This window comes from Eublepharis macularius, chromosome 8, assembly GCF_028583425.1.
Source record: "Eublepharis macularius isolate TG4126 chromosome 8, MPM_Emac_v1.0, whole genome shotgun sequence".
Lineage (NCBI taxonomy): Eukaryota > Metazoa > Chordata > Lepidosauria > Squamata > Eublepharidae > Eublepharis > Eublepharis macularius.
The window spans coordinates 103,930,548-103,944,083 of record NC_072797.1 but is presented as its reverse complement, the minus strand read 5'-3'; the positions used below and the strand labels follow the sequence as shown (position 1 = coordinate 103,944,083).

General features: G+C 38.4%; 1 protein-coding gene across 1 annotated transcript in view; it reads left to right on the top strand.

The window, feature by feature from the left end:
• KIAA2026 (KIAA2026 ortholog) overlaps positions 1 to 11,728 on the top strand; it is a 60,960-nt gene extending 49,232 nt beyond the window's left edge. The window contains exons 6-8 of the mRNA XM_054987271.1: positions 5,562 to 5,677; positions 5,887 to 6,047; positions 6,882 to 11,728. Of these exons, the coding sequence (XP_054843246.1) occupies positions 5,562 to 5,677; positions 5,887 to 6,047; positions 6,882 to 10,543 (3,939 nt within the window). The 3' untranslated portion in view covers positions 10,544 to 11,728. The remainder of the gene's footprint in view (positions 1 to 5,561; positions 5,678 to 5,886; positions 6,048 to 6,881) is intronic.
• Positions 11,729 to 13,536: the final 1,808 nt, after the last annotated feature.

Here is a 13,536-nt window from a genome sequence, read left to right as displayed (position 1 = left end):
AAAAAGATATTTCGAAAATATACAAAATACTTTTAAAATGGTATACGGAAGACGAGACAGTCAAAGTCCAGATGGTGAAATGGCCAATAAACCTTCATAAAGAAATAACAATGGAATCATGGGAATACTTGTGGGAAAATACTTTGAAGATTTCAACTTGTACCAACATTAAAGAGAATGTATACAAAATGATGTATAGGTGGTATTTAACGCCTAAGAAGACTGCGCATGGAAATGCAAATATGTCAGATAAATGCTGGAAATGTAAAAAGCATGAAGGATCATTTTATCATATGTGGTGGACTTGTGAGGTAGCTAAGCAATACTGGGGAGATATAATAGAAATAATTAATGAGGTTTTGCAAACCCAAATAAATAAGAACCCAGAGTTGTTGCTACTGAACTTGGGAATGGAAGAAGTTCCAAGGCAGTACAGAACATTGCTATTTTACATGACTACAGCAGCAAGACTTTTGTATGCGCAGAAATGGAAAGTGCAAGAAATACCAACTATAGAAGATTGGATTTACAAATTGCTGTACATGGCTGAGATGGACAAAATGACAAGAAAACTCAAAGATCTTGATCCAGGAGAATATATTGCAGACTGGGAGAAATTGAAACAGTATCTAGAAAAAAAATGGGATGTGAAAGGAGGATTGTGGCAGTTTGAGAACTATTAATATGTGACTTTATAAAGGGGAGAGAGAAGTAACTTTACCATTAATGGGGAAACTTAGTTATTAATTAATCTAAGCCAATATTAGTAATAAGGAGATTGTATTAAAAAATAGATAGTTTAAACAGTGAAATGTAGATTGATATATTAGAAAATTGGAGATATAAAAGAATTTGAACATGCTTAGAATAAGTGATATAATATATATAGGATTTAGAAAAATTATGGTTAAGAGTAATTTGAGTAATAAGAGTGGTTTGGGGTTGGAAAGCTCTTGGAAGTCAGTAAGGAGGGGGGGAAGGGGGGCTGATATAATTTAGATAAGACGGGGAATTTGTGTATTGAATAACATTGTATGTACTCACCAATAAAAATTTAAAAAAAAACGAACAATAACCTTGTATAGTAGGTTGGGCTGAGAGAGTGGTTGACCTGGGGTACCTACTGAGTTTTTTGGCAGACCCAAACGGGTCTCCCAGATTCTAGTCTGACACTCTGGTCACCAAACTTAAGCTGCTCTTGTAGATTGCTATGCTAACCTTTTTCACTATACTACATTAGGTTCAGAAAGAATGCTTGTTCTCATTTTAGAGGCTTCATACACCATTTGTACTTAACTAAGTTCTATACTTCTTTTAAAAATATGCAACCACATTTCCATTTTTATACCCAACTTTTCTTGACTTCCTTTCATTTTTTTCTCTTTCGCTGGCATGCACTTTGGCCAGTAGCCTTCCTTTCCGTTCCATGATCTTTGATATAATCTGACTGTATCACTGTACTTTATCATACGCTGTACATTCTTTGCTTTAATGATTATGAACTATTTGTAGTTACTTTTTTCTAGATGATTTTCTTATCATACCAATATATAATATTCCATATATCAGCAGAAATAGATAACACGTTCACAGCCATAGACTTGATTTTTCTGATTGCAGAGTTGCAGTTGTATTTTAAGAATAATGCAAGTCTGTGTCTGAATGGTAAGATGACAGCTGTACTGATAGGATTGCATGAAACCACACCTTGAGGTTCTATGGTAGTGCTAGTAAAGCCCTTTTAAAAAAAATAATGATAGGCAAATTAGTGTCAAATTTAATTCTTTCTGTTTGTGTATAAAGCTTAGAAACCCAAGTGATAGTAGAAAAAATATTAATCTCTTATATTCCTTTTCTCTATTAAGCTTGTTTAGTATAGTTCAATTTCTTAGCAGTAAAAAGGAATTCCTATTGCACAGCTCTAAAATCTGATAGGCATAAGTAACAAATTTGGGAATTGGTTATTTTCAGCGATTTCATCTTATAAAGCCTCAAAAATAAGAAATTATAGATATTTTAATAAAGAACTAAAGCAAAAATTCAGCATATTAATTTTTTTCTAAAATAGAGGTGAGAATTATGTTCCCAGTGCTGTTCAAGTTTTTAACTTAAGTTGTTCCCATTATCCTTTATAGTGTAGCCATAAGAATTCTTTGTGGTCTGTAGTAGAAGTACAAGATTCAGGTATAGTAACTGACCCAAATCTTGCCATAAGGATTGCATCAGTTAATGAAAATATTGACTACTTACTTTTATCTTTTTTATAGAAATTGTTAAATATCCCCTGTTGTGTAGCTGGTGTGGCTCTCCATTCTGAATTAGGTCAACCTTCCCTTGAGGCCAGGGCTTAGTTGCAAGTATATAGACTATTTGTTAGGCTACATTTAAGCAGTAAGGGCTACTTGGTGCACTTAAGAGAGGATTCTTATAGATCTATCTAGTTTAAAACTGTTCATGAGAAACTTTTGGATGTTGATGTTACTCTGAATACTATTCAGGAATTAGGTTTTCATGCATCATTTGCTTTGGTGTAAAATCGTGTAAAATTAATTGACCACCACAGCTCCGTTCTTCAGCACACCATGTCTGTTCATCTCAGTTGTTTTGCATTCCTCCCCCGCAATATCTTCCTTCTTATACATATTTGTTGACTTCCTTGGGTCTTTTAAGAGCTTTTGCCAGGCTAAATGCCCATTCTTTGGCAGACATGCAAGGTGGGGTTTTGCTTTATTCAGAACAAACTTCTTCAGGTAATATTGATACTATTGATAATATTGATACTATTTTTTGGAATACTCTTTGTTAATCTCAGGAGATATTATATTTCATCATGCTTGCCAGCTTGTTCTGATTCATATCTCTCTCAATTACATTTTTACTCACTGGTAAGGATCCAAAAAAGATCCTAGCAGTTGCAAAAATTTTTTTACTCCTTTTGTCTATTGAGTAATAAACGATAAGGATAACTATATACTGCTCAGGATCTTTGTATCATAGAGCTTTTGGATTAAAGGAAAGGATATTTTAACATTAAAAGGAAGACCAATTGGCCCATCAAGGTCAGTGTTGTCTAGTCTCATGGCAGTGGCTGTCTGGAGTCTCACATAGAAGTCTTCCGCATGTCCTGCTCCCCAGTCTGGAGATCCCAGAGTTTGAGCTTGGGATCCTCTGCATGCAACACAGACACTGGACCACTGAGCCTGCTCCTTCACTTTAATGTGTCAACTGTAGTCACTCACTTCTTTTCAAAAGAAAAGCAGAATACCTCTTTCGCTCTCTCTCGCTCTTGCACTCGCTCTCTATTAAAATTATAATCAATCAATAGAACATTAAATGGACTACCTATTTGATTCCATGACTGAACAAAATTAAAGTGGATATTCATAAGGAAACCTGTTTGATTTTTCTTAGTTGCAAAATATAGTTTCAATTATGGTGTATTTTGTAGGTACGTTAAAATGTGTGTAATATTTTTTTCTGTATCTGAAGGAAGAATTACAGATTTTGTTTTACTTCTGATATTTTTCATTCTTCCATTTGTATATGAAACTTGCAGAACCTACATAACTAACCTGGAAAGAATTGTTGGTTTTATCTTATTGTCACCTTCTTGAATGTTTGCTTATTTATTTAAAACATTACTGGGCCTTTTCCACCCAAATAGGATCCCCAAGGTTATGAACATAAGATCATTAAAACGTTTCAATATTAAAACATTGATGCATTAAAACAACATTTAAAATAGAGTGTGTGAGTGCCACTAAATCGCTTGACTTATGGCGACCCTATTTATTTATTTATGTCATTTATAGTCCACCTTTCTCACTGAGACTCAAGGTAGATTACATAGTGTGAGATTATACAATCAGTATCAATGACATTCCCATACAGTATCACAGACATTTCCATAAACAACGTCATAGGATTTTACAAAGTTCCTATGATCTTTTAGCAAGGATCCAATAGAGTTGAAGAACTGCTGAAACAGAACATAATCAATTCTAGGACTGACATTAGACAACATGAAGCACAGGTTCATGTATAGGAGTACATATTCAAAGCAACAGATAATATGAAACATAGTGGGTGAAGTCTGTGGTCCCTAACTCACTAGCGAAGCATCTGAGACCCCCCTCTCTACAATACTTCCCTCCTATCTGAGTAAAAAGCCTTTTTGAATAATTCGGTTTTGCATCATTTGCAGAAAGCCAGGAGAGGGGGGGCTCTCCTGACCTTCTCAGGCAGGCCGTTCCCCTACCACAGAGAAAGCCCATGTATGGGCTGCTGTTGATTTTGCCCATGTGCAGGCTGGCACCTGCAAGAGACCACTGCTCCAATGAGCATGATAAACTGATAGGCAGTCAATGGAGTGATTGTAGGATGGGAGTGATGTTCATGCTCCTGCTCGCTCCTGCTAACAGCTGAGCTGCAACATTTTGCACCAATTGGAGCCTCCTAGTTAACTTAGATGGGAGACCAATGTATAGTGCATTACAATAGTCAAGTTTTGATGTTACCTTAGCATGGATCCAGGTGGCCAGGTTGGCTGTGTCAAGGTAAGAAGCATCTTCCAGGCTAGAGTGAAATTGTAGTAAGCATTTTTTGTGGCTGCCTTAACTTGTTTTTCTAGTATTAGTGCTGGATCCAGTATAACCCCATGCCTCTTAACCAAGTCTGCAAGAGCTAGGCAAACTTCATCGAAAGTGAGGAGTACAATGCCTTTCAAGATCTCTGCCTTCCCAACAAGCATCACTTCAATCTTGTCTGGGTTCTATGAGTGAAAGACCTCCAAAACGTCCTGTCATTAATAGACTTGTTCAGATCTTGCAAACAAGAGGACATGGCTTCCTATTGAGTCAATCCATCTCATTTGGGGTCTTCCTCTTTTCCTACTGTCTTCAGCTTTTCCTAGCATTATTGACTTTTCCAGAGAGTCTTGTCTTCTCATGATTTGACCAAAGTACAATAGCCTCAGTTTTGTCATTTTAGCTTCCAGGGAGAATTCAGGCTTGATGTGACCTAGAACCCATATTTATCTTTCTTAAAATAGAGAATATATAAAATGTTTAAACAATTCAATAACATGCAACACAAACAAGGAGAGTTTTGGCAGCACAACCAAGAAGGCCATTTCTTGGGTCGCCACCCATTTAGCTTCAGCCAGCAGGGCATCCATAGCAGAGCTTTCAAAGAAGACCTGAGTGGACTGGTAGGTTCATATGGGAGAAGGCAGTTCATGTATGCTGGCCTCAAGCTATATAGGGCTTTAAAGGTCAGTGCCAGCACCTTGAATTGAGCCCAGAAGCAAATTGGGAGCCAGTGTAGATGAAGCAAGACTGGAGTGATATGGTACCTGTGAACCACTCCAGTCAACATTCTAGCCTCAGCATTCTGTACCAACTGTAACTTCCAATGCTATAGACAGAAAAAGAGCAATTGCCTTTTTTTCTGTCCATAATAATGGATTCTCTTAGTGGTGATAATAATGAAACATTATGTTTGGATGGAGATTAATTTGACACAAATGTATTATAATTAATACGATATTTTCGTATTTACAGGGAAGGTGGTATCATCGAAAACAAGCTGTAAAGGAGCTACACTGTACCCTGATTCGACTGCTAAATGAATTGTTACCATGGGAACCAAAATTAATGAAGGCTTTTCAAAGAAACAGGTAATTAGCTGGGTCCTCTTAAATAATGTTATGTAAAATTTCATCACCAATAATCTTATATTGCGTGTTGCTAATGTAGTATGGACAAAGAGCTTGATTTTCTTGCAGTACCTTCAAGACTGGAAGCTGTACATAGACAATTGATCAATTCTGTATTTCCCTAGTAAATTATTTCTTAAATATTGCTGATCTGTGATGTTCTGTTGAAGGTCTCGATTAAAAAAGGATTATGATGACTTCAGAAGGCAGCCAGACTTTGACAGATTTGTTAGAGAACAGTGGATTAATGAAGATTGTGAAGTCTCCAGCACATTAACCAGTGAGTCTTCAGAACACACTGAATTTCTGAAAAGGGATTACACTGATGCAGGTAAGTGTTGCGTTTTGTTTTTGTGACTGTGTAGATGTGTTGTGGCAGTTCATATGTGCTGGTTCCTATTTTAATAAGTTAGAGCAGTGATACTAAGTGACCTGGGAGTCACCTGTGGCTCTTTTGAACTCTGTCTCCCAATGTGGCACCTGCCCTGTCTTTTGAGGAAATGGACAAGGCCCAGTGGTTGCAAGTGGTTTGCACTTTGAAACAGCTGCTGCCAGAGGAATAGGTAAGCTGCAAGCTTCCCTGAGATGTAAGCATCGTGCCAAATAAATGTGATTCTTTTGGATGGTAGTAACAGCAGATGTGCTCCCTGTGAGCCACAGATTGAGTACCACTGAGAGAGCTGGAAAAGCAGAACTTAGGAAGATTTAGTTCTGTTACCTTCAAGAAATTTGTGAAGTAGGAAGGAATGCATTTGTTATATGTAAAAACTCAGCTATTGTTCCATGCTTTCCACCTACACACCTAATAAACATATAAAGCACCTTATGCTGAGTCAGACGATTGGTCTCTCAGGGTCAGTATTGTCTACTGTGACTGGCAGTGAATCTCCAGAGTCTCAGGTGAAGGGGCGTAGATCCAGAGGAAGGGACGAAGGGATTTCACATCTCGTACTAAAACTCATCTTTTTCAGTGGAGATGCAGAGGATTGAACATTTAATTCCTTCATACACTCTCATATTGGTGGTTCCTAATGATTCCCAAATGAAATTTTGTGCCTGTTCAGAAAAGGTTTGAAACTTTAATAGCTATTTTGCTGTAACCATTGAAGTCATAGAAATTTAGAAATGTTGGCTTTGCAAAATCATTTTCTTTTCTATCTTTCAGGGGACACGAAACTATCAGAAATGGATCTTGCAGAAAAGGTCAAGCCTTTAAAAAAAGAACTCTCTTGTAAAGAAACACAGAAGTCACTGCCTAAATCTGTTAAGCGTCAGTCCAAGCAAAACAGTTACCTAGATGATAGCACAAAAGAGTTTTCACCAAGGAAGAAACTGAAATTAAGCACAAGTGATACTGCAGGCCATGGCACAGAAAATGAGCTGCCAGTTGATGGTTGCCTGAATAAACTAAAACAAATAGAACCCCCATTTTCCGAATCATTGGACACGTCAGACTCTGCAGCATCAGTCTCAAGCATAGCAAAAGGGACCAAACCTATCCAGGCTTTGCTTGCTAAGAATATTGGGAACAAAGTGGCCTTAACCACTCAGCTGCTGCCCACTGCAGGTAGAAGCATTGCTGCTTCTGAAAAGCTGATTGTGTCAACTACTGGTTCTTCCTCATTCAATCCAGTATTGCCCTGTCAGACCAGTTCTAAAAGCCCTTTACAAGTGTTGTACAAAATGCCAGGTGGCCACTGCATGCCAATAGATCTGCATAACAATTCAATGAAAATTCAAGTTCAGCCTGCAGTTGACTGTAAACCAGGAGAGAAAACTACAGGAGAGAAAGCCATGCAGCAAGTTCTGATTTTGCCTAAAAATTTTCTCGTCCATCACAGAGAAACTAAAGACATGGCAAATGATATCCTGTCGTTGCAGCACAAGACTACAGATCAGCAATGTATCTCTCTTCCACAGCCAATGGCTGTCTCCACTACTTTAGCAACTTCCCTTCCAGCGTCCTCTGTAAATGCTGCTACTACATTTCTGTCCATCCCAGACTTCAAAAAAAATGCTACACATTTGTCTCCTGGGTCCAGTGCAGTAAAGAGACTTCCAGTGTTCCCCTCCGTAACCTCCACAGATAGTGTACTGGAATCGGTGGCAAAAATGAGCCAAAGTGAGACTACTAAAACAAAAACTGTAGTTTCAGCTGCCTCATTCCCTGTCACTTCACCCACTGCCTCAGCAATTCAGTCTTCGACTGCACCTCTCCCACAAAATGTTTCTGCAGGCACCAGCAATTCCTCCCCAAGGTTAGCATCACCACAAAAAAGCAGTGATGTTGGTGAAGCTAAACAAGAACTGAAAACAGTTTGTATCAGAGATTCACAGTCTATCCTTGTTCGGACGCGTGGTGGGAACACCGGAATTGTTAAGGTACAGACCAATGCAGACCAGTGTTCCCCTAGTAACTTATCTCCAAGTTCTGTATTCACTTATACACCTCAGCTTCAGGCATTTTTAGTGCCAAAAACCACACAATTGACAACCTCTACTTTTTCAGCTGTAACAACAGCTGTGCCCAATTTCCCAACATTTGTCCAGTCCTCTCTAACAACTTCAGCTTCCATTCCAACTCTTCCTGTTTCTGTAAATCAGGTAATTGGGAAAAACATGGCATGTGGATTTGGGCAGTCTCATAACAGTGACACTGGGGGCCATGGAATGCAAACAACAGTGCATGTGTCCTCACCTACCTTCTTGTCTCCTGTGTCATCATCTAACATGGTCATGTCCACACCACCAAACAGTTCTGGAAATGCAATTAGCATCCCTCCAGGAAATACTGGGCACAGTACCTCTGGCACTACACAGACCCCTTTTATTAATCCACAACTTGATGGAAATAGTACACAATATCTTGCTACACAGCCTGAGACCACAGCCACAACCAATGGAAATACAACGAGTGGTGCTCAAATTCCAAAACTTATGTTGGTCACAAATCCACCCCTTCTTTCTTCCTGTGGAACTGCAGGAGTCAACCTAATCCCTACTCCAACATCTACTGGCCTTAGTGCACAAAAACTGGTTTTTATTAATACTCCTCTTGCCAATATTCAGTCAAACACCAGTTTATCTCAAAAATCCTTTAAGCAAGCCTTCCCTCCCTCCATGAGCAAAACATACGTTAAAAGCACAGAGCAGCCTCAGTTAGTTCTCATTCCTTCTACTGTGGGGGCATCGTTAAAAGTAAATACATCACCAACTGTTTCTCAAATTAAAGATGTAAAAATTGGTGTTAATATTGGTCAGGCCATTATAAATAGCACAGGTAATGCTCAGAATGTTCCTCCAATTAACATTATGCAGTCTGCAGCTCTGAAAGATGTGGAGAACAATAGTCAGAGTGTAATTTTGCCTTTGTCAACTAGTGATGGTTTGCTTCCACTAACTTCAAGTTTGATGAGTCAGAGTTTTACATCTGTCAGTGAGTCTCCGAGTGTTGCAGCACGAGCACTAAATATGTCTACAGCTGCAAACGCATGTTTAGATTCTGCTTTGATGGCATGGAGTGGAACTACTACTGGAACACGGTCTACTGTCTTGGTTAGAGGAACAGATACTTCAACAAAAGTAACACCTGTTTCAGCTACTCGGCTGCGTACCTCTAATGCTGGGAACACTGTGGCGGTGTCAACTGTGAAAAAAGGACACCTAGCCTCGTCTGTGCTGATTTCAAGTACTCAGCCAACAGTGTCTCATCCAAGTCTATCGTCTGCTTTCCAGTTGCCAGTTACGGTTGCCTTGCCTGGCCCTGTAAATGGTGCCCCTAAAATGATACATACAGTTCCTCAGTTGCCAGCAGTTCCAACTGCTGCACAGCATACATCCCTTTCAAAAGGACAACAGTCTACACTGGTGCACTTTCAGCCTCCAGGAATTTCAGCTACTGTGCCAACAAATGGAAGTGCTCAAACATCTCAAACTGTATTCCCTCCTAATGCACTGAATGCAGGTAAAGTAATCAGTCTTTCAAGCTTAGTTCCCTTGCCTTGCCCACCACTTCCTCCTAATTTTGGAAAGCCAGCTCCTGCTCTCAGTTGTGCCCCAGTTTCCTCTACCATTCATACGGCTCCAGTTTCATCTATAGCAACAGGGCAGTTGAATGAGGCTTGTGTGCAACAGAAAATAATAATTAACACCTGTACACCTTTGGCACCTGGAACTCAAATAATGATCAGTGGTACTCGGTTCATTGTTCCACCTCAGGGACTTGGAGCTGGCAGCCATGTTCTACTGATCTCTACAAATCCAAAACTTGGACCTCTTTTGACTGTTAGTAATGGCCATGGGTTTCAGGCAGTACCCCATGCCCCCCCTGCTCCCCAGAAGAGTACACAGGCCTCAAATAATACATTGAGTTGGCAACCATCAAAACAACCTTTGAAAAGCTCTACCAAAATTGTGAACTCTCTTGGGACTGCAAACACTCTGCCTATTGTACATGCAACACCACAGTTAGTAACCAGTTTTGCAAAACCATGCACTCCACCTTCTGCAACTACCCTATCCCCATCTTTGGTTACAACCTCCTTACCTACTGCTATGGCTAAAACATCTTTGGTTTCTACAACTCTCACTGACAACTCACAGCTACAAGGTAGAACATCTTTATTGCATCTAGACACATCTATCAAAAAACTGATGGTCAGCCCAGAGGGAGCTATTCTGAATGCTATAAATACTCCAACATCAAAAACGTCCTCTCTGCCTCCATCCTTCTCTCCTGACATAGTGTCCACAACCAGAAATCCTGCTGTTGTCTTCCCCGATTTTCTTAAATCCAGCATTGGTGTACCTGACACAGCTGCATCTTGAATTTAAAGAAAATGAGCCAAGTCAAAATGTTGAGGCATTCTTTTGTGTATGAAAGTAATTTATAATTGTTAAAAGTTTCCTTATGCTGTTTGAAATATACCATTCATGGGGGCTAGTGTACATGAAAGCAAGGCAAGTAATGAGCACTTCTCAATTTGAGCAGGTGGTAGCTTTCAGATAAAGGATTGTTTTGCATGCCACCCCACACAGATCTGAATCCATTCAGGATTCTGTACATGGCAGCTTTATCATATGGCCAGCTTTCCGTTGCATGCTCAAATGCAAAACTGCCACTGGCTGCCCAGGGTTTGTAGATCCAAGATTCGTTGATTTTTGTTTGTTTGTTTTATGTTAAATTTCAGCTGCTTTCAGTTCTTTTTTTTTTTAAAAAGGCGAGGAAACTCCTCTAAATACTTTTTCAGACTTGTTATAAGGTTGTTTAATAAAGTGGTTAGAAAAAAAACATCTGTTAAGACATGTTATAAAATGCAGCGTTTGATTCTTGGTTAGCAAACTGACAGGGATATATTTTTTCCCAACAATTTAGACTTTTCCATCTTGTTTATAAACAAATATGATACAGTTTATTGCAAAAATTTCCTTTGCATTGATTTTTTTTGTTTCTAAAAAAATAAGCCTATTTATACATTGTACAAATGCAGCCTATGGTGTAAAATTGTACATATCCCTGACTCCCTAACAGTATGTACTAAACTATGTGTAAAAAGAACTACTCTGTCTTATTTATGTTTTGTTTACATAATGTATAGTTTTTTAAGTATTTTAGTAATTTTGGACAAGTGTACCATTTAGCAATAATGCAGAAGAATCTGCATGTAATAATAAACAAAGTTGCTGTATTTCTGCTTTGATAATGCTATGTCAGTGACTCTATGGACAAGGAATACTTAGCAACACAAAGTTATCTATGTGCATTAAGAAATTAAGACATTAGAGTTTGCAAAAGGACTGTGGTCTTAAGCATACTTAATACATTCCATTAAAAGTAGTGTGATTTTCTTCCAAGTAACTGTGCTTAAGGCTGTGGTTTTTCAGGCCTTCATTTTCTTCTTGCAGCTCTTTGCATCATTTTTAATTTTTCTAATGCTTATGAAATTGTGGACTTCATATATTCCACTATTCGTTTTCCCATTACCATGGGATGTTTAAAAATGACTTTTATTGTCCAAAATACTTGCCAAATTTGTTAATGTGTTCACCGGTTTAATGAAACCAGCAGAACTATAAAAAGATAATCAATATTTCATATTTTTTTTGTATCTCTGACATCTACAAGACTGCCTTGGATGTCACTGCCTTGGACATTTTTTTAAGTGGGATATAAATATTTTAAATAAAATAAGACAGGAGCAGCCAAAATTTAAAATATAAAGCCTTTCTGGCAAAAATAGCTGATGGAATGGGATGTACTAAAAGTGTTCTGAGCCAGAAGTATTGGAGAGTTGGAATTGTTTGAGCAATTACTGAAAATTCAAAATTGTTTCTCTTAAAGCCATAGGTTCTTGTAGTTTTGGGGAAAGAATTATACAGTACGTGGGAAAATAAGGAAAGGAACTGAATTGGCTAATGACTGTATTAGAATTTAAGAAAATGTTATTTCTGAACTAAAGAATCTGAGGAGCTAAGCAGCAAACAAACACAAGAGTCTTGATATCACATTTATCTTGATGTTTGCTTGCTATTTATTTTAAAACTTTCTGGGTTGCAAGCTCTCAGCCAAAAGAAGGCTTTCAAAATGTGAAGCATGTTAGCTGAGAATCTGGATGAATAAACACAACATTTAAAACAACTCAGGAAATGAAGAAATGTCATCACTACTTACTGAGTTTCCTTAATTTTTGCTTGGACAGATTTTTATTGTTGCAGGCATAGGCTCTTTTGTAGAGTGTATCTGTGGAACTTTAACTGGATTGGTCTAAGTAGTTTTCTTCATCAGCTGGTTTTCTTTTTATCTCAGACTTCATACTAGGTAATAAGCAGTAGTAGGTTTCTTGCCATTTGATTTATTGGCAGTAGCACCATAGTTAGCACAGACATCCATGTTGTGATAGACCATATTTCATTAAATAAATAATTTGTGGAATATCAAAAATTAAAGATGAAAAATTCAAGAGAATGTTCAGAATCCTATACTGTGTTCTCAGAACAGAATTTTAATATAGGTACTTCAAATGTTTTGACTATATGGATGGAGTATTGCTGTACAAAACCTATGTAGAGGTGGGACTTGAACCCAGTTTTCTAAATTCATGTGCTATTCTTGGTCTCTGCTCCTCACTCACTGGATCTTGGAAAAGAAGCTAAAGGAAGTGCGCTCTGTGAACTCTGGAAAACTTTAGGCTGATGCTCCTGTCTTATTCTGCTGTACTGGTGGCTTCATTGCTTGCCACCAGCATACGCCAATACTTTTGCTCTTACCCAGCTGTACATGAGATGGAATAGAAAGTGCTTCAACTGGTCAACTTTCTGTGACAGCATCAGAGTGAAGGAGAGTCAGCTTGATGAACTGCAAATGGGGTTGTGTTCTCTTTCACAAACATCCAGCCCCTCAAACTTACTTGTAATAAAGGATGTACAAAAGGTTGTCAAAGAGGGAGAACATTTTGGCTTAGCAATACTGTTAACATGTAGCTAACTCCTCTTGCCTGGTAATTGCTAAGAATACCTAGGTGATTCAATTACACTGGCATTATTTTATCATGTATATAATGTCACTTGATTAATTTATACCCTCCACCTGATCACAGGTTTACTGTCATCCCTATTGCTGCTTCAGTTTCTTTAAAAATGTGATTGCTCACCTGAGCAGTTGTATATCTATAATAATTCACTGCTGTGGTAGCAGTAAATTAACACAACGTAGGGGTGTGCATCCCAAAAAGATTTGCAAAGTGGGAAAAGTTCAGGAAAACCCAAATCCTGAATCGGCTATCTGCTTCCCAGCTATCCAGGGGCCTGGGGTGTGTGTGCAT